Source organism: Rana temporaria, chromosome 1 (genome assembly GCF_905171775.1).
Source record: "Rana temporaria chromosome 1, aRanTem1.1, whole genome shotgun sequence".
NCBI lineage: Eukaryota > Metazoa > Chordata > Amphibia > Anura > Ranidae > Rana > Rana temporaria.
The window spans coordinates 675,173,055-675,194,452 of NC_053489.1; the positions used below are offsets into that span (position 1 = coordinate 675,173,055).

Consider the following 21,398-nt stretch of genomic DNA (forward strand, 5'->3'; position numbering starts at 1 on the left):
GATATAAGATCTATATAGAGGAATCAGGACCTTCTTCCTCCTGCTGCTGACCCCTCTAGTGATATAAGATCTATATAGAGGAATTGCTTAGTCCTCGGAATAACAGACCACTTGACTTGCCCAGTCTTTTTATTGATATGTTGACTAGAGAGTCCCTAAATTCCAGTTCAGAACTGGGAAATGAACTGTCCGGTAACTGGGAGAGCCCAGACACAGATGAGCAGATAATTAGGCCTGTGACGGGATTACAGAGGGATTAGACAGATGGTGTCACTGGGACAATGAGCAAGTAGCGAGGTGACACGCTGTCTATGTGCTCTCTAGACCCGTCATGGGGGACTCCAGCACCCAGCCCGGCCCCGGGGCCCCCAGGATAATGGAGGCGATACTCCTGTTGGCTCTCTTCCTTTGCGGGATCCCGGCAATGGAATTTCCAGTGTATCGGATGCAGCAATACAGCCTGGAGGGACACACACATGGTAAGTGAGGAGGAGGAAGAAGATGTGACCCACTGACCGGAATATATGCCCCCTCCCCCACCTGCACTGACCCTGTGTGACAGGTCCTCGCCGTGTAATCATAACAACCTCTGACCCCAACGAAATGCTTTGTTTAGAAAAGTTACAACGTCAAAGTAAAGGTTACGCTAAAGTTTAGCATGGCCGTGGAAGTCCAGCGGAGTTGATTTTGCCAAAACCATCATCTTCATGGAAACACAAACATCTTCAGGGCAGTTTCCATGTAAGACTTTAATAATTTTTCAAGAAGCACAAGAGATGTTAGCCACTTCAGCCCCGGACCATTTGGCTGGCCAAAGACCGGGCCACTTTTTGCGATTCGGCACTGCGTCGCTTAAACTGACAATTGCGCGGTCGTGCGACGTGGCTCAACGTCCTTTTTTCCCCCACAAATAGAGCTTTCTTTTGGTGGTATTTGATCACCTCTGCGGTTTTTAACAAAAATAGAGCGACAATTTTGAAAAAAAAAAGCAATATTTTTTACCTTTTTGCTATAATAAATATCTCCATAAAAAAAAACTACCGTATTTATCGGGGTATTGCGCGCTCCGGCGTATAGCGCGCACCCCTAATGTGGACCCGCATTCCTGTAAAAAAAAACATTTTAGTACTTACAGTTCTGGTGTCTTGTGCGGCGTCCATCGGTGGCCTCATCAGATCCGGCATCCGGCTGCGGCTTCGGTAGTGTCCTCCTCGTCGGGTCCGGCGTCCGTCTGCGGCTTTGGTGGTGTCCTCCTTGTCGGGTCCGGCGTCCGTCTGTGGCTTCGGTGGTGTCCTCCCGGCTTCTCCCGCGCTGTTACCCGTCGAATCGCCGCTTCCCGCGCTCAGTTTGAATGCCTGCACCGACATATACCGTCGTGCAGTACACTCGGCTACATTCGGCCAGGCTCGGCTTCGCACGTGCTCACGCTCTGTGACGTTTATGCGTGAGCACGAGCGAAGCCGAGCCTGGCCGAATGTAGCCGAGTGTACTGCACTCGGTATATGTCGGCGCAGGCATTCAAACTGAGCGCGGGAAGCGGGTATCGCCGTATATCGCGCTCCCACAATTTTCCCCTTATTTTAAGGGGAAAAAAGTGCGCGGTATACGCCGATAAATACAGTATTTTTTCCTCAGTTTAGGATACGTATTCTTCTACATATTTTTGGTAAAAAAAATCACAATAAGCGTATATTGATTGGTTTGCGTCTACAAAATAGGGGATAGTTTTATGACATGTTTATTATTTTTATTTTTTTTACTAGTAATGGCGGCGATCTGCGTTTTTTTTTTCGTGACTGCAACATTATGGCGGACACATCGGACACTTTTGACGCTATTTTGGGACCATTCACATTTATACAGCGATCAGTGCTATAAAAATGCACTGATTACTGTGTCAATGACACTGGCAGGGAAGGGGTTAACCACTAGGGGGCGGGGATAATCCGTTGCCCCTGTCCCTGGTTGGGTCTGTCACCATCAAAAGTGAACTAACAAGGTCCAAAACCTCCACCTGGTCTGGAACTGCATTAGTTGGGCAAAGGGAACCCACATGATCTCCATTCTGGGCCGCAGGGAATAGTTCTCATCAATTAGTGTAGGACAGAGGTCGTGGAATCCCTCTCCGGCTGCCAGTGTTTCAGCTGGATGATCTTTACCATTCTAGGGCTCAGACTGCTGCTGTGGAGAGGGGCTTCGACTGCCCCAACCTCCCTGAAGCCATGGAGACACTGTAGGTGCTAGACAGAGGCCAGCAGAACTCTGCCTTCTTTTCAGCGCTTCAGCTGGGGACCCAGCATCATCCACTTCAGATAACTGTTGGGAGGGAGGCCGGATTCCTCCACCCTCCATATCAGACTGTGGATCTGATGCTGGGGAAGGAGAACGGCTTCCTCCTCTCCAGAGTCCTTGCCCTGCCGCTCCTGGCTCCTGGCTTCCTCCCCTCCCTGCATCTCTGACTTCCACTGGGGAAGAAGAACCACTACCATCTAGGGTGACCACGTGTCCCGGATTGCCCGGGACAGTCCCGCATTTTGCAGGTCTGTCCCGGGCACCTTCATTCCAGGACAATACAGTGTCCCGGAATGAAACTGACACAGCCACCCCCCCCCCCCCTGGGCCAATCTAATGCCCCCAAAAAAGCCTGCCACACATAGGTGTGCGCAGCCTATTGCATTAGGGTGTGCACCCCAAAGGACAAACATTTGCATGAGTGTGCAAGTGTATATACAGTATACTGATGGTGTCAGCAGAGTGGTGGAGTGTGTCAGTAGGGCAGAGATTGGTGTCAGTAGGGCAGTGGACAGTGTCAGTAGTTTTTATTTTTTTAATATTTTTTTTTTTTTAGGAGCCCCATTAGGGAGCTTTGGTGAAATATCAGGGGTCTACTTCATGTGCGTTACTGCACGTTTAACGCAGTATATTTCTGTGCATTACTGCATGTTTAATGCAGTATATTTCTGTGCATTAGTACACATTTAACGTTGTATATTTCAGTGTGTTATGTGCCGTTTAATGCTGTATTTTTCTGTGCGTTAGTGCACATTTAACGCAGTATGTTTTGGTGCAATCTGCACCACACAGGGTGATTAGGGTGTGCCCAGGCACACCTGGCACACCCTGTGCGCACGCCTATGCTGCCACATCACTGCTTTACTCAATGACAGTACTTGTCCTGGCCAAGAATGCCTGGAGGAGCACAGTCCCCGCCCCCTGTTTGTGATTGGAGAAATCATAAATCCCGCCTCTTGTGTCCAATCACTGCGCTGTGATTCATTACAGCACAAGCTGATTTTTGGGAAGGGGGGTGTCCCTAATTTGTAGTTTGGAAATGTGGTCACCATAACACCATCTCACCCTGGGCCCCTGGAACTGCTGCCGGTGTGGGGCAGAGGTCTGTAGCACTCTAATGCCGTGTACACACGATCGGAAATTCCGACAAGAAAAGTTTGATGTGAGCCTTTGGTCGGAAATTACGACCGTGTGTAGGCTCAATCTGACTTTTTCTGTCAGGATTTCCGACAGCAAAAATTTGAGAGCTGGTTCTTGTCGGAAATTCCGATCGTCTGTATGCAATTCCGGCGCACACAAAAAAAACAAGCATGCTCGGAATCAAGCAGAAGAGCCGCACTGCCTATTGAACTTTCTTTTTTCTCGGCTCGTCATACGTGTTGTACGTCACCGCGTTCTTGACGTTCGGAATTTCAGACAACATTTGTGCAACCATAGATGTCAATAGAAATTAAGATAATTTGTTCCCCATTGACTTCTATTGCATGCAATACCGCATGTGGCCAGAGGTGGGGAGGGCGCCGGAGTGCCTCGGAAATACTTGGGGACAGCTCGGCGGATCTTGGAAACCCTCGGAAAGGCTTGGAAACACTTGGGAACTGAGTATTTCCGAGTGATTCCGAGTGATTTCTGAGCGGCTCGGAACGGCTCAGAACCGTTCAGAGTGTCACCGGCGCCCCCGCACCTCTGGCTAAATGCGGTACTGCACACCCCATTAGCTTGAATTCTGCTTGTTTTGCAAGATAACACTCACAAACCCAGTCATAATAAAAAAAAAAAGTTGCTCGTTATTCAAAACGCTCGTTAACCGCGTTACTCGTAAACCAAGGTTCCACTGTATTGGGATGTTCCAAAATACCAGAAAATTAACATCTCTTGTGATTCTTGAAAAATGTTATGTGAGTGGCTGGTGCGAATTATTAAAGTTTTACATGGAAACTGCCCTAAAAAGTTTGTGTTTCCATGAAGATGATAGTTTTGGCAAAATCAACTCTGCTGGACTTCCACGCCCATGCTAAATTTTACCCGCTTGTCGACTGCCTCACGTGATATACTTTGGCAGAATGGCACGGGTAGGCAAAGCAACATATACATACGTATGGCCATCTTTGGAAAAAAATCCACGGTTTTCTTGTCGGAATTTCCGATCTTGTGTACGTGGCATTATTAACAAACATATAACATCCCACAAAAGTTTGCTAACAAGATGGAGTGGACAAAATACCAGCAGACAGACAGAAACAATAGGTGACCCAATTAACAATGAGAGAAACACAAACTTTGTCTTCTGATTGTCTTGTGTATTATGTCCACTAGACAAGTAAACAGCGTCCCAGCAGTCTGATACAGTGGAAATAATTTATCTTCATAGATTTCTTGAGGATTATTGGTTGATAAATATTTCTGTCCCAAGTGAAGGAGCCCCTCCAACCCAGTCTGCAGGAGGACCACCATATTCCCTCCGACCATTAATCTGTACATGATTAATATTACATCTTTCCATCCACTCCAGAAGGAAAGCTTTATGGTCCTTATTCAGAGAAGTAATCCAAGCCTCGCTCCCAATTCTCTAATGGTGGACAACCACGTAATAGAACCTTCCTGCTCTCTCCATGGGCCATATTCAGTGGGTAGGAGGTTTGCCCCTTGTCCTCTCCAAAAGCCCCTGTCCTGGTTGGGTCTGTCACAAGCACACATTACTGCAACATATGAAAAGATGTACTGTATTTGCCAGCGTATAAGACGACCCCCTAATTTCCCAGCTAAAATATTGGTTATGGGATGTACTCGCCGTATAAGATGACCCCCTTCCTACTAGTCATTAGGGTTGAGCGAACCCGAACTGTAAAGTTCGGGTTCGGTACGGACTTTGGGTTTTTCCCGAACCCGGACCCGAACCCGAATAATTGAAAAAAGTTTGGGTCCGGGATCGGAGTTCGGGAAAAAAAATGCGCGGAGGTCCCCGCAAATTCAATAACCAGACCCTTTAGGGCCACCCGTCACGTGACCCCGCCCCCTCTGACGTACCCTCTGCTACATCACTGGGTAAGCCCAGGGTCTTTCCTCTTCCAGGAAAGACCCGTCGCAGGATCAGGACAACGCAGGCAGCCGGGAACGAGTGGATTTCTCACCGCTGGAGTTTTTTTTTTTTTTTAATAAAGGACTTTATTCTACGGTGTGTGTGGTTTTTTTTGCAATACTTTACACTTCCTTCGTGAAATGGTAGAGGTACAGTGTACCCCATTACCATTTCACACAGGGGGGGTCAGGATCTGGGGGTCCCCTTTGTTAAAGGGGTCTTCCAGATTCTGATAAACCTCCCGCCCGCATACCCCCACAACCACCGGGCAAGGGTTGTGGGGATGAGACCCTTGTCCCCATCAACATGGGGACATCCTCCCCATGTTGAGGGCATGTGGCCTGGTGCGGTTCAGGAGAGGGGGGGGGCCGCACTCTGTCCCCTCCTCTTTTCTGCGGCCGGCCAGGTCAACGTGCTCGGATAACGGGTCTGGTTATGGATATTTAGGGGGAACCGCACGTCATTTTTGTTTTAAATTGACGGCGGGGTTCCCCTGAATATCCATACCAGACCTGAAGGTTTTTTTCTAAAAGTCTGTGTCCCATTGACTACAATGGGGTTCGGAGTTCGGGTTTGGGTTCCTGAACCCGGACTTTTTTTTTAAAGTTCGGGTTCGGACCCGAACCCGAACATCCAGGTGTCCGCTCAACTCTACTAGTCATGCCTCGCCTCACTGTTCCATTACATGCCAGACTGTGCCACCATTGCATGCCAGACTGTGCCACTACATGCCTCACTGTGCCATTACATGCCAGACTCACTGTGCCCCATTACATGCCTCACTGTGCCACTACATGCCTCACTGTGCCATTACATGCCAGACTCACTGTGCTCCATTACATGCCTCACTGTGCCACTACATGCCTCACTGTGCCATTACATGCCAGACTCACTGTGCCCCATTACATGCCTCACTGTGCCACTACATGCCTCACTGTGCCATTACATTCCAGACTCACTGTGCCCCATTACATGCCTCACTGTGCCACTACATGCCTCACTGTGCCATTACATGCCTCACTGTGCCACTACATGCCTCACTGTGCCATTGCATGCCAGACTCACTGTGCCCCATTACATGCCTCACTGTGCCACTACATGCCAGACTCACCGTGCCCCATTACATGCCTCACTGTGCCATTACATGCCAGACTCACTGTGCCCCATTACATGCCTCACTGTGCCACTACATGCCTCACTGTGCCATTACATTCCAGACTCACTGTGCCCCATTACATGCCTCACTGTGCCACTACATGCCTCACTGTGCCATTACATTCCAGACTCACTGTGCCCCATTACATGCCTCACTGTGCCACTACATGCCTCACTGTGCCCCATTACATGCCTCACTGTGCCACTACATGCCAGACTCACTGTGCCCCATTACATGCCTCACTGTGCCACTACATGCCAGACTCACTGTACCCCATTACATGCCTCACTGCATGTCTTAACGATCCCTTACCTTATCCTAAGACATGCAGTATCTGTCAGACCGCGCCCGTCCATTTTTTTCAAAACATATATATATATATTCGCCAGCACACCAGGAATCATAACGTCCAAAGATTTAATGCATATCTATTATGTCAAAAAGAGCAACGTTTCGAGGCCACGCAGGACCTCTTCGTTTTTGCCTGACGAAGAGGTCCTGCGTGGCCTCGAAACGTTGCTCTTTTTGACATAATAGATATGCATTAAATCTTTGGACGTTATGATTCCTGGTGTGCTGGCGAATATATATATATATATGATTTGCTTTCCGGTTCCCAGCCGGTGATCGTTTCAGCACCCTTTTACTACTTGGCCATTTTGCCGGAAGGTGTGCAATCGGAATATTTTTGAGATTTTTGACATTTTTTTCAAAAGCCGCGCCTCCTCCTTCTGCTGTTCCGTGATAGGCGGAACACTCAGCTTCCCAGGAGATACTGGGCTAGATTCAGATAGATTAGCGGATCTTTAGACCCGCGTAATCTATCTGAATTACGATCCGCCGGTGCAAATTTGAGAGGCTAGTGCAGTATTCAGAAAGCACTTACCTCGAAACTTGCGCCGGCGGTTTGTAAATCCCCCGGCGGAATTCAAATTCCGCGGCTAGGGGGAGTGTAGTATTTAAATCAGGTGCGTCCCCCCGCCGATTTAAATGCGCATGCGCCGTCCGCGAATTTTCCCGGCGTGCATTGCTCCCAATGACGTCGCTAGGACGTCATTGGTTTCGGCGTGAGCGTAACTTGCGTCCAGCGCTTTTGTGAATCGACGTACGCAAACGACGTAAAAAAAAAAAATTTGACGCGGGAACGACGGCCATACTTAACATTGGCTGCGCCTCATAGAAGCAGGGGTAACTATACGCCGGAAAAAGCCGAACGCAAACGACGCAACAAAAAAGCGCCGGGCGGTCCTTCGTTTCGGAATCGACGTATCTCCTCATTTGCATAATCGTCGCGTAAATCAAGCGAAACGCCACCTAGCGGCCGGCCTGGAATTGCAGCCTAAGATCCGACGGTGTAACACAGTGTCGGATCTTAGGCATATCTATGCGTAACTGATTCTATGAATTAGTCGCATAGATATGACCGGCACAACTCAGAGATACGACGGTGTATCAGGAGATACACCGTCATATCTCTATGTGAATCTGGCCCACTGTGTTCAGTGTTCACCTATCACGGAGGCCCTCTCATCCTCGGAGAGGGCCTCCGTGATAGGCGGAACACTGAACACAGTGTCTCCTGGGAAGCTGAGTGTTCCGCCTATCACGGAACAGCAGAAGAAGGAGGCGCGGCTTTTGAAAAAATGGACGGCCGCAGTCTGCATGTTCATAGTTGCCAACATTTGAAAAAAATTTCCAGGGACACTTTGCAGCACAGCTATTAAGCTCCCGAACCAAGTCGCGAACATGCCGCCGCGCTCGCGACCAATGGCTCCGCATCTTAAAGGGGACATACCTGGACGCCCATGACTGGTGCAGGAGAGAGGGGGCGGCGCTTCTGCACCCACTATCGATGCACTACCACTGATGCCTGGCTTCAAGGTCAGAACCCAGTGACTGATTGTAGCACAAGCAATATCTTGGCATGGTCCAATCAGTGTGTACAAACCTGCATACTGTGTTCTATCCAGATTGCTGCCTGCCAAGTGGAACAGATTTCCTTGTTTTAGGGACTCCTTGGATGTACCTTTCTAAAGTGTTGGGTGACACCTTCCCAGTTATGACTATTCCATTTATCTTTCATCTGGTGCTAGACCATCTTCAAAAAAACTTTTGACACTGTTTTAGTCAGATGCCAATGAACCTGTGCCTGCTGCACAGCCAGTCTCAGCTCAGCCTGTGCCCAATGCCTCAGTTCAGCCTACCTATATCAGCAGCTCCAGTCCAATCTGACCCTGTATTAGCAGTTCGAACCCAGCCTTGCTCAGTGCGGCAATCATGCCATTTTCTGTGCCAGCTGCTCCAGCTCCTGCCTGTCTCTGCACCTCAGTTTGGTCAATCACAGTTTCAGTTTTGGTCTGTCTGCTCCTGACTCGAGTCGCAGCTTGAGATGATGGGATTCAAAGCCGGCGGGGTGGGTGGAGGACGATCATATCGTATGTTCAGTGGAGAGTGGGGAGGGGCTGCCAAAAGAGAGAAGCAATTGGCTGCCCCTCTCCTCTGCACTGACCACAAGAGTAAAAGAGGACACAACACTTGTGGCGGCGGTGGCCACTTTGGTGTAGCCGCTGCCGTTTTTGCCTAAAGCATTCCAGAATTTCCCGGGACAAACACAATCCGGGACGAGGGTCCCAAATACGGGATTGTCCCAGGAAATTAGTGACTGTTGGCAACTATGCATTCCTGTGAACCCTACAGGTTGAAAGGAAATCCTTCCAAAATGACTAAATCCCCTTCTTAGCTGTCATCAGAGCAAGTGCTACCATTCAAAAAAATACTTCTATTTCTGTTCTAGTGATAACTTATGCTTTTGGATTTCCCTCATTTTCAGTTACAATGACAATGGTCACCAGGACAAGTAGTAAAAGGTAATTTTTCCAGGAGGTTCAAATCGTCGCCAACTCTATCTAAAACAAAAAAAGTTATCTTTAGAAGCACTTTAACAGCAAATGATTTACTTACAATTCTGAGCATCACTGAGCTTCTACTTTTAAAAAAAATCACTTGCTATTTGCTTATTTGGGCAGAACACGAGCAATCAGACTGACTTCCTCACCCACAGTGCCACTGCACTAGACTACAATTCAGTTTAGGCGCTGGCTCACCTCCTGGCAGTGCACACCAGTGCCTGTGCTGCTGAGGCCGCCGTACTTGGGCTGACTGGACCGCAGGGGAGATGTCGGCAGGCGGCTGACAGCGTCTAGTCGTCTCTCGGCTGAGCTCGTCACAACGTCACGTGACCCGGCTGAGGAGGGGGGAGACTCCAGGCGCGTGCATGCGTCAGCGCCACCCGCGGCCGCCATCCGAATTAGCCAATCGGACGACAGACAGGCCAGCTCTGCCACTGACTGTTTTACAACTCTGGAAGCCGCACCTGCTTTCCCCACTAGCCGGGACAAGTCCCGGCAGGCTAAATTAGCTGGGACTAGGTCCCAAATGACGGGACTGTCCCTTTAAAAACGGGACAGTTGGCAACTATGCATGTTAGGTTACCGGCGTATAAGACGACCCCCGACTTTTAAGAAAAATTTCAGGGGTTAAGAAGTCGTCTTATACACCGGAAAATACGGTATATCTATATTTCTTCTAACAATTATTCACATTCAGATATCTGACTTTTCTGATCCGTGTGTTTGTTCTGGGGCCACAATGTACTGATCGGGGGCCCAGAGCCCATTACCTTTTACCCCTGGTGAGGCCTTCCTATGAACGGAATTGGGCAGCTCTGATGGAATTTTGGAAACTCTTTGCAGGTTGTAAGTCGGTCCAGGTGAACGCGGAGAGCCGGACGCTGGAGGCGGAGATACTGAGCAGGCGCTGTGTGCTCATGAGAATCACAGAGTTCTCGGTGGAGAGGTGGAGCCGGGTCCTGGCCCAGTCCGTGGCTGCAGTGCTGATACTGGTCCCTCCTGAGAGCCCAGCAGAGCTGCAAGGACCGGTACAGGTATGTCACCAAGAGGGACGTTAGAGTGTAAGCTCCTCTGGTACAGAGACTGGCTCAGTGTTCTCTGTACAGCACTGCGGTATATGTCAGAGCTATATAAATGTATAATAATAATAGTGTGTGACTGTAGGGGAGGGGGGCATTAGAGTGTAAGCTCTTCTGTTGTAGAGACTGACATGAATGCCTCGGTGTTCTCTGTACAGCGCTGCGGTATATGTCAGAGCTATATACATTTTTAATAAAAATAGTGTATGACTGTGGAGGGGGCATAGTGTGTGACTGAACCAGAGGAGCTTACACTATAATGTCCCCTCCACAGTCATACACTGTTTTTATTAAAAATGTATATAGCTCTGACATATACCGCAGCGCTGTACAGAGAACACTGAGGCATTCATGTCAGTCTCTACAACAGAAGAGCTTACACTCTAATGCCCCCCTCCCCCACAGTCACACACTATTATTATTATACATTTATATAGCTCTGACCTATACGGCAGTGCTGTACAGAGAACACTGAGCCAGTTACTTCACGCTGCGGTATAGGTCAGAGCTATATAAATGTATTATAATAATAATAATAATAGTGTGTGACTGGGGGGGGGGGCATTAGAGTGTAAGCTCCTCTGTTGTAGAGACTGACATGAATGCCTCAGTGTTCTCTGTACAGCGCTGTGGTATATGTCAGAGATATATAAACCTATAATAATAATAGTGTGTGACTGTGGGGGGACATTAGAGTGTAAGCTCCTCTAGTTCTGTCAAAAACTATTTATATAGCTCTGACATATACTGCAGCGCTGTACAGAGATCACTGAGCCAGTTACTTCAGTCTCCGAACCACAGGAGCTTACACTCTAATTTCCCACCACAGAGACTGATGTGACTGGCTCAGGGATCTCTGTACAGCACTGCGGTATATGTCAGAGCTACGGTATATAAATGTATAATAACAGTATGTGACTGTGGGGGGGACATTAGAGTGTAAGCTCCTCTGGTCAGAGACTTATGTGATTGGCTCAGTGTTCTCTGTACAGCGCTGTGGTATATGTCAGAGCTATATACATGTATAATAATAATAGTGTGTGACTGTGGGGGGGGGGGGGGACATTAGAGTGTAAGCTCTTCCGGCTAGAGCTATATAAATGTATAATAACAGTATGTGACTGTGGGCGGGACATTAGAGTGTAAGCTCCTCTGGTCAGAGACTGATGTGATTGGCTCAGTGTTCTCTGTACAGCGCTGCGGTATATGTCAGAGCTATATAGATGTATAATAATAATAGTGTGTGACTGTGGGGTGGGGGGGGGGGGGGGCGGACATTAGAGTGTAAGCTCCTCTGGTACAGAGACTGACGTGACTGTCTCAGTGATCTCTGTACAGCGCTGCAGTATGTGTCAGAGCTATATAAAGAAATACATTCTCCCAGACCACAGCTCTAAGATGCAGTGACGATCTATGTGTGTTCTGCACAGGAATTTGTGGAGCGGGAGATGGAAATCCTCCGGAACGAGACGCTGTTTCCCGTCTATTTTGCGATAGAGAACGCGGCTCTGCTGGACATGTATGGGGAGACAAGGTCCGTGTCTCATTCTCTGACCTCTGCCTCGGCCTGGGAAGGTGAGTGGTAAAGCGCTTGTAAACCGCGGCTGTGTGGCTTGTGGAAAAAAAAAAAAAAAAACACCTGAAAGGCAACGGCATAATGTGCTAGTATGCATCGCAAACTAGCACATTATTAAATAATTACCTTGGAACGAAGCCCCTCAGTGCTTCACAAACGTACGCGCGCACGGCGTTCGAGTTTTACGTCGTTTGCCTTCGTCGCTTTCTGCTTAAGGCTGCTCCTGCTATTAGGAGGCGCAGCCAATGGTAAGTATACACGTCGTTCCCGCGTCGCGATTTTCAAAATTTACGTTGTTTGCGTAAGTGAATCGTGAATGGCGCTGGTCGCCATTTACGTTCACGTCGAAGCAAATGACGTCCTTGCGACGTCATTTACCGCAATGCACGTCGGGAAATTTTCCCGAAGGAGCATGCGCAGTACGTTCGGCGCGGGAACGCGCCTAATTTAAATGATCCACGCCCCCTACGGGATCATTTAAATTACGCGCGCTTACGCCGGCCACTTTTACGAAACGCCCCCACAAATTACGGAGCAAATGCTTCGTGAATGAAGCGTAGCTCAAGTAATTTACGGAGGCGTAGCGTAAAAACGGTACGCTACGCCTCCGTAACAGTGCGCGCCCCTACCTGAATCTACCCCACTGAGTTTAATAAAGCTTAACCAATTCAATACGGGGCTTTAAAAGCCTCCTCCATACCTCCATTTTGGCACTTCTCTCCTACATGTACAAATCATCATTCTTTTGCTAGAAAATTACTCAGAACCCCCAAACATTATATATGTTTTTTTAGCAGACACCCTGGGAAATAAAATGGCGGTCATTTTTATCTTCCACGGTATTTGCGGAATAATTTTTCAAACGCCTATTTTTTGTAAAAAAAATGGTTTCATGAATTAAAGAATAACAAAGCAGTAAAGTTAGCCCAATTTTTTGGTAAAGTATGAAAGATGATGTTACGCCGAGTTAATAGATACCTAACATGTCACGCTTTTGAATTGCGCACACTCATGGAATGGCGCCAAACTTCGTTACTTAAAAATCTCCATAGGCAACGCTTTACATTTTTTACAGGTTACCAGTTTAGAGTTACAGAGGAGGTCTAGTGCTAGAATTGTTGCACACGCTCTAACGCGCGTGGCGATACCTCACATGTGTGGTTTGAACTACGTTTACATACGTGGGCGGGACTTACGTGTGCGTTCGTTTCTGAGCGCAAGCTACCGGGGCGTTTTAATTTTTTTTATTTTACTTATTTATTTATTTATTTTTTCCACTTTTTTTTCCGATCGCTTTTATTCCTATAACAAGGAATGTAAACATCCCTTGTAATAGGAATGTGTGCGACAGGTCCTCTTTATGGAGAGAGTCGGGGGGTCAATAAGACCCCACATCTCTCCTCCAGGCTGGAAAGAATGAGATCGTGAAAAAAAATTCACAGATCTCATTCTTACTAGCCACAATTGCGGTTTGTTTACTTACGGGTACCCGGGCGTGACGTCATCACATCGCACCCGGGCCTCCGACGGTCATAGAGATGACTGGTGACCATCTGGTCACCAGTCATCTCTATGCTGCACATCCGGCGGATGGCGATCATCTCTTCGGGCCCCCGATGGGACGGGAGAGCCCGGAGAAGCACCAGGTGGCGGCGGGAGGGGGGATGTCCCCTCCCGCCGCCTATAAGAACGATCAAGCGGCGGAACCGCCGCTATGATCATTCTTACGGTGCGCAGGATTGCTGCCGGAAGAAAATGATATCTGAATGATGCCTCTGGGTGCAGGCATCATTCAGATATCCCCGCACAAAGTACAGGACGTCATATGACGTCCACCCGGGATAACAGATCCCCTTTTTGGACGTCATATGACGGGGTGCGGTTTTAAAGTGGCTAAAGTGAAACAATAAAAATATTCCTTTAAATATCATGCCTGGGGGGGTCCCTTTAGTCTGCCTGTAAAGTGGCGTATCTTTGTGATGTATAGAACATGCCGCAGCAATAATGACATTTCTAAAGGAAAAAATGTCATTTAAACTTGCTTGCGGCTGTAATGTATTGCTGGCTCTCGGAAATATAGAAGAAGATTTTTTTTTTTAAAACAGCGTTGGGGGTCTCCTCTATACCAGGCCCTTATCCGAGCATGCAGCCTGGCAGGTCAGGAAAAGGAGAGGGGGGTGGAGTGAGCACCCCCCCTCCTGAACCATACCAGGCCACATGCCCTCAACAAGGGGAGGAGAATTGGGTCAGGGGGGAGCACAGTGCCCCCCACCCCAAAGCACCTCATCTCCATGTTGATGGGGACAAGGGTCTCTTCCTGACAACCCTGGCCGGTGGCTGTTGGGGTCTGTGGGCAGGGGGGCTTATCGGAATCAGGAAGCCCCCTTTAACAAGGGGGCCCCCAGATCCCGCCCCCCTCCTATGGGAATGGGTATCGGGTACATTGTACCCTGACCCATTCACCAAAAAAAGTGTAAAAAAGTAAAAACCACAAGAGACAGTTTTTGACAAGTCCTTTATTAAAAAAAAAAAAGTGTCCCGCAATGTAAATCCACCGTCAATAATGCCGCCCGACGGACCCCAAAAAATGTAGTTTATATCACAAACAATAAAAAAACACCACCAAAAAAAGCTTTATTTGGGTGAATTTATTTTTAGAAACTTTGTTTAGGTACAGTGTACATACAGAGCCCTCTTACCCAAGAAGCCCCACACTGGCAGGGACAGGGCTGGCACATCGTCATATTTCTATGGTACCCTACTCACTACTTTGGGGACCTCTAATGGCTACCTATGTTCTTATTAGACATGTGCAATTAGTTTTGTTCCGAATTCTTTTTTTTTTTTAACTAATTTTGACAAAATTCATTAATTCGGAAATATCGAATTAACGAAAACCCATTTAACAAATTTTTCAGAATATTCGTAAAATTCTAAATCCAAAAAATCTGAAATAATAACTAACTGATAATAACCATTAAATTATAGGTATTGGAATTTCCTTTAAAATTTGGCTGTTAGTGGACGTAACGGATACATATTTTCCGAAGTTACGAATTATACAAAATAACGAATGCCGTCATCTAAACAAATGGAACGTAACAAATTAATAATAATAATAACAATAATAATAATAATAATAAAAACGTTTATTATTATTATTATTTATGATTAATTTGTTACGTTCCATTTGATATTTCGGATAATTCTTAACTTCTGATAAATTCGTATTCGTTACGTTTACTAACAGCCAAATTAGAAAGGAAATTCCAATACCAATAATTTATTAGTTAGTTATTATTAGTTAGTTACAAATTAATAATAAATAATAATAAAAGTTATTATTTATTATTGTTATTTACTATTATCAATTTGTTATGTTCCATTCGTTTAGATACGGCATTCGTAAATTAGAAAATTCGTAAATTCGAAAATCTGAAATAACGTATATACTCGAGTATAAGCCGAGTTTTTAAGCACATTTTATACTCGAGTCACCTTTTTGCGCCTAATCTCCCAGACTTTGGGGACCCGGTACCGGCCGGCATTAGATCCCCTTGGCACACATGTAGCCCCACTCTTCCTCTACAAGTGTGCAAAGTTTTCTGTCCGGGGGACCTATGGCCGGGGAGCACCGATTTTTCAAAGCCAGGCATCCCTTCCATAGACTCCCATGTTAAACAGTAATTTCTCCTGTGAGTTTGGGGACCTGGTATCGGCCAGTCGTAGGTCATCTAGTTTCGGAATTTGGCATACATGTAGCTCAATTTCTCCTCTACAAGTGTGCAAAGTTTGTTGTCTGGGGGACCTACGGCCGGGGAGCACCGATTTTTCAAAGCCGGGCACCCCTTCCATAGACTCCCATGTTAAACAGTAATTTCTCCTGTGAGTTTGGGGACCTGGTATTGGCCAGTCGTAGGTCATCTAAACCCGGAATTTGGCACACATGTAGCCCTATTTCTTCTCTACAAGTGTGAAAAGTTTGTTGTCTGGAGGACCTATGGCCAGGGAGCACCGATTTTTCAAAGCCAGGCACCCCTTCCATAGACTCCCATGTTAAACAGTAATTTCTCCTGTGAGTTTGGGGACCTGGTATCTGCTGGTCGTAGGTTATCTAGACCCGGAATTTGGCACACATGTAGCCCCATTTCTCCTCTACAAGTGTGCAAAGTTTGTTGTCTGGGGGACCTATGGCCAGGGAGCAACGATTTTTCAAAGCTGGGCACCCCTTTCATAGACTCCTATGTTAAACGTCAGTCTAGTCATGGGCACAGGGAGGCATGCACATGGACACAGTGAGGCAAAGTGAGGCACAGTGAGGCATGCAGATGGACACCCTAGGCTTATACTCGAATCAATACATTTTCCCATTTTTTTTGTGGTAAAATTAGGTGCCTCGGCTTATATTCGGGTCGGCTTATACTCGAGTATCTATAGTAACTAGAACTAACAATAACTTAACTATTACTAACTATGAAATTTTAGATATTGGAATTTCCTTTCAAATTTGGCTGTTAGTGAACATAACGAATACGAATTTATCCGAAGTTACTGATTATCCAAAGTAACGAATGCCGTATCTAAACGAATGGAACGTAACAAATTAATAATAATAATAATAAATAATAATAATAATAATAAAAACTTATTATTTATTATGAATTTATAATTAACTATTAATAACCAAGTATTAAATTATAGGTACTGAAAAATTCCTTTTTAAATTTGGCTGTTGGTAACTTCGGATAAATTCGTATTCGTTACATTCACTAACAGCCAAATTTAGGAAATTCCAATACCTATAAGTTAATAGTTAATTATTGTTAGTTAGTTAGTTAGTTATTCTTTCAAATTTTAAGATTTTCTTTCTTATTTTCGAATTTACGAATTGCGATCATAATGAATGACCTGAAAAACTAAAAAAAAAATGTCGCATATGTCTGGTTCTTACATCCTGCCTAGTTTTGTTCTTCACAAACCTATCTATGCTAGTTGCCAATTTCTGGAACTAAACCAGACTCTCTGGTGACCCTACCCTAAACCACTACTCTTAAATGTTGCACTGAAATCTCCATCAGCTTTGATTTCTTGGGTGGATAAACAGTTGCCAAAATTTTATCGAGAAAAACAAAACTGCAGATTTGTTAATCCACATCAAACCGATGGCCCCGCCAATACTGGCTCTACTCTGTCTCGCCAAGCTGTCCAAAAGATAAGTCATCTCTGTGAATCTTTTATGCTTCAGGATTTATAATTCTTTCTTTTGTAGTCTTGTTTGGGATGGTGATGGGAAGCGGCTTTCAGATGACGACCAGCGAGGTACAAAGTAAACCCATCGTTCACCCCGTCATCATCACCCTGGAGGTACGTGCCCCCCCCCCCCCCCCCCCGCTGTCAACTCCCATGTGTAATGATAAATGTTATTCTGGCTCTGCAGGAGCCGCCATCTTGTCCATGTACACTCAGAGCCACATTAATATCAGTTATTATGAATTTTCACAGGGACAACTGATGGGACGCGGCGGTGACGCTGCTGAGCTGCCTTCCGTTGTGATTGTCGCCCATTATGATTCATTTGGAGCCGCTCCGGTAAGTGACCGACGAGGAAATCATATACTGTACATCACCCCAATGGAAACTGTGGATAAAATGAAAAATGACATATATGACGCAGTCAAGTACCACTGTATAGTAGGGTTGCACCGATACCACTTTAAGACCGAGTACAAGTACCGTTTCTTTTTTCAAGTGCTCGCCAATACCAATTATTGATACTTTTTTCTTTTTTTAATGCCATGTGACAGTGGCACTAATATGCAGCAGTGATAGGTGGCACTGATGGGCACTGACGAGGCGTGGACTGTGTCAGTAGTTTATTTTTACAATTCTATTTTTTCCATTATTCATTTCTTTTACAATATATATATTTTTACAATGCTTTATTTTTTGGGGGGGACTGTGTCAGTGTTTTATTTAATTTTATTATTATAATTTTTTTTACAATAAATATATATTTTTTACAATGCTTTATTTTTTGGGGGGACTGCGTCAGTGTTTTATTTTATTTTATTATTATTATTATTATTATTATTATTATTATTATTATTATTTTTCAATGTAATTTTTCTATATTTATTACAATTCTTTCTTTTTTTTATTAATATACATTTTTTTATCAGCCGTGTTGGGGGAGGGGGCTTTGGTGAGATATCAGGGGTCACACTTTACGATGCTCAGTTATGAATGTACAGTCAGTGATCATTCAGAAAAGGAAGGAGGTGATAAATGACAGATTTACCGGCTCCTTCCTCCGCTGACAGATGTAGGACAGGGGGGGGTACCGGAGGAGAACACGGAAGATCTGGGAAACACAGAGGGAGACCCAGAGGAGGATATGGCTGGGGACCGGAGGAGGACACAGAGGACCCCGGGGAGCTGGAGGAGGACACAGGGGACACTCGGCGGTGAACTGTGCAGGAAGTTACAATCACCGATCACCTTTTCCACAAAGCAGCTGAAAGCCGCAGGAGAAGCGGCTATCAGCTGCTATATTGAAAGACACGCACAGAGATCGGTGATTGTAACTCCCCCCACCGCCGCACCGATCACCTGTGAGGCTGACAAGGTATCAGATTAAGCATCGGGGCATACAAGTACTCGTGCAAATGCTCGGTATCGGTGCAACCCTACTATATAGTATTCCCCTTTACTCCTTCCCCAGCAGCTACATGCATAGGTATTTAAAGGGGTGAGGATCTGGATCAGCACAGACATTGGACAATCCCAAAAGAAGACAGGGCTATGACATGCAAGGAGGAGAAGGGGGAATTAAATGTTCCTGGAACACTCAGACTTTCTAGCAAGAATAGAGGCACATTGCATTTGAATATAAGAAAAAATATTGAAAGTAATCATTAAATTTTTGTCTGCTTTTACCTGTAATTTTCTATGCTAGTGACAGGGTCTCTTTAAAGCTCTTTCCTAAATCGTAAATGGTTCCACTGGACTTTACCTGGTAAAAGTTTATTCCCGGCAGTAAAGTAATAATAAAAACGATCCTCCCCTAAAGCTGAAGAAGGATCTAAAATAAAAAAATAAAAATAAAAAAACGACGTGGGGTCCCCCCCAAAATCTATACCAGACCCTTATCCGAGCACACAGCCTGGCAGGATGAGCGAGTGCCCCCCTCCAGAACTATACCAGGCCACATGCCCTCAACATAGGGGGGTGCTTACCTCACCCCAAAGCACCTTGTCCCCACCCATGTTGATGGGGACAAGGGCCTCTTCCCGACAACTTTGGGCTGTGGTTTTGGGGGTCTGCGGGCCCGGGGGTTATCGTAATCTGGAAGGGGGCTCCCAGATCCTGTCCCCCCTGTGTGAGTGAGCAAGTACCCCTACCCATTCACCAAAAAAAAGGGTCAAAAATAATTAAAAACAGTAGACGGTATCTTGGCAATTCCTTTATTACACAAAAATAACAACGTCCCCCAATGTAGATCCGCTGCCCACCACCACCACAGGACCCTAAAAAAAAACTGCTCTGCTGTCATTGAAGGCTGACCACCTACTGCAGGTTCTGCCCTTTGACATTTTTTATATACCTGTAGGTAATGGTAGGATCCACCTGGCGACATCACCTGGTGGCACTGCCCCCTCGTAACATCAGTGACCCAGCATGCATCGTTTGCTGATGTCTCAAGGGGATAGGGCCACCAGGTGATGTCACCAAGTGGCTCCACCCCTTACCTATTTAGGAACTGTCAGACAGCGGAGCCTGCAGTAAATGGTCAGTCTTCATTGACACCAGAGCATTTTTTTCTTTTTTCGGGTCAGGCTAGCATCGTGATTGATGATGGATCTACATCGGTGGACATTGTTTTTTAAAATAAAAGAATTGTCAAAAACCCTTGTAGTGCTTTTATTTATTTTTTGCAGTTTCTTTGGTGAAAGAGTAGGGTTACATGTACCCCTACTCATTCACATGGGGGAGGGGGGGTTGGGATCTGGGCGCCCACTTGTTAAAGGGGGCTTCCAGATTCCAATAAGCCCCCTACCCACAGACCCCCACACCCACCACCCAGGGTTGTTGGGAAGAGGCCCCCTCTGCCCCAAAGCACCCACCCCCCATGTTGAGGGCATGTGCCCTGGTATGGTTTAGGAGGGGGGGCACACGCTTCCCCCCCTTTCCAGGCCTGTCAGGCTGCATGCTTGGATAAGGGTTTAGCATGGGTTTTGGGGGGGCCCAAAGGGCCTGGTATGGACTGGGGGGGACCCCACACTGTTTTTTCTTTATTTTCTTTTTAAATAGCCGGGTGCCGATAATTGCAACCACAAGTCAATTTAAATGTGATTTGACTTTTTTGCTGCAGCAGGTTCTATACATGCTACAGATACTCCACTTTAATATATTTTATGCGTCACCGGCGCAAAAAAACTATATAAAAACCCTCTTTCTAAATACTGTGGATCTGTATATACTAAAAGTGTTCAAAAAAATATAATTAAAAATATGGTACTGCGCCAATCCTTACAATCTTGTTGCTATAAAAATAATAATGAACCAAATATATGTAAAATGATATATACACAAAGGAACCCCAACCTGTGAAAATCATTTAAACTGTGCTTATAACAAAATCTAATACCATAGATATTGACTTTAATAAAAATGTGCTCACAACAAATTTCCTGTAAACCTCTACCAGGGTGTCTATTACAGTCCACTTATATATTGCTTTGTGTTGAAAACAAATGTGTAGCTGCTATTCCACCAATTGGTGCCACCACCAACTTCTGAAGTGGGCACTCACCAGAACTAGATGTATTTCTTTTAATTTATCTTAGGGTTGACCACTCCTCTCCCCGGGACCAATTTGCCGTCTGTTCCAACAATGTGTCAATCAGAGGCGTAACTAGAAACTTCAGGGCCCCCGGTGCAAGAAATCACGAAGGCCCCTCCCCCCCAAAAAAATCATGATTTTGATATATATTTTTTAGGGAGGCAGGAACGGCGGTAGTTGAGGAGGGCGGGTGGCAGTGGTGATGTTGAGGGGGTGGCAGTGGTGATAATTGAGGGGGGGGGTGGTAGCGGTGGTACTTGAGGGGGTGGCAACAGTGATGTTGAGGGGGTGGCAGCGGTGGTACTTGGGGGTGACATTTGTGGTACTTGGGGGGTGGCAGCGGTGGTACTTGGGGGGTGGCAGCACTGGTACGTGGGGGGGTGACAGCGGTGGTACATGGGGGGTGACATCGGTGGTACATGAGGGGGTGACAGCGGTGGTACGTGGGGGGGTGACAGTGGTGGT

At 46.3% G+C, this 21,398-nt stretch overlaps 1 protein-coding gene across 1 annotated transcript in view; it reads left to right on the forward strand.

Annotated features, from left to right (window-relative positions):
• The first annotated feature begins 154 nt into the window (after positions 1 to 154).
• The window catches only part of LOC120924643 (nicalin-1-like), an 82,598-nt gene continuing 61,354 nt past the window's right edge, over positions 155 to 21,398 (forward strand). The window contains exons 1-5 of the mRNA XM_040335647.1: positions 155 to 479; positions 10,280 to 10,470; positions 11,946 to 12,090; positions 17,361 to 17,455; positions 17,594 to 17,680. Of these exons, the coding sequence (XP_040191581.1) occupies positions 332 to 479; positions 10,280 to 10,470; positions 11,946 to 12,090; positions 17,361 to 17,455; positions 17,594 to 17,680 (666 nt within the window). The 5' untranslated portion in view covers positions 155 to 331. The remainder of the gene's footprint in view (positions 480 to 10,279; positions 10,471 to 11,945; positions 12,091 to 17,360; positions 17,456 to 17,593; positions 17,681 to 21,398) is intronic.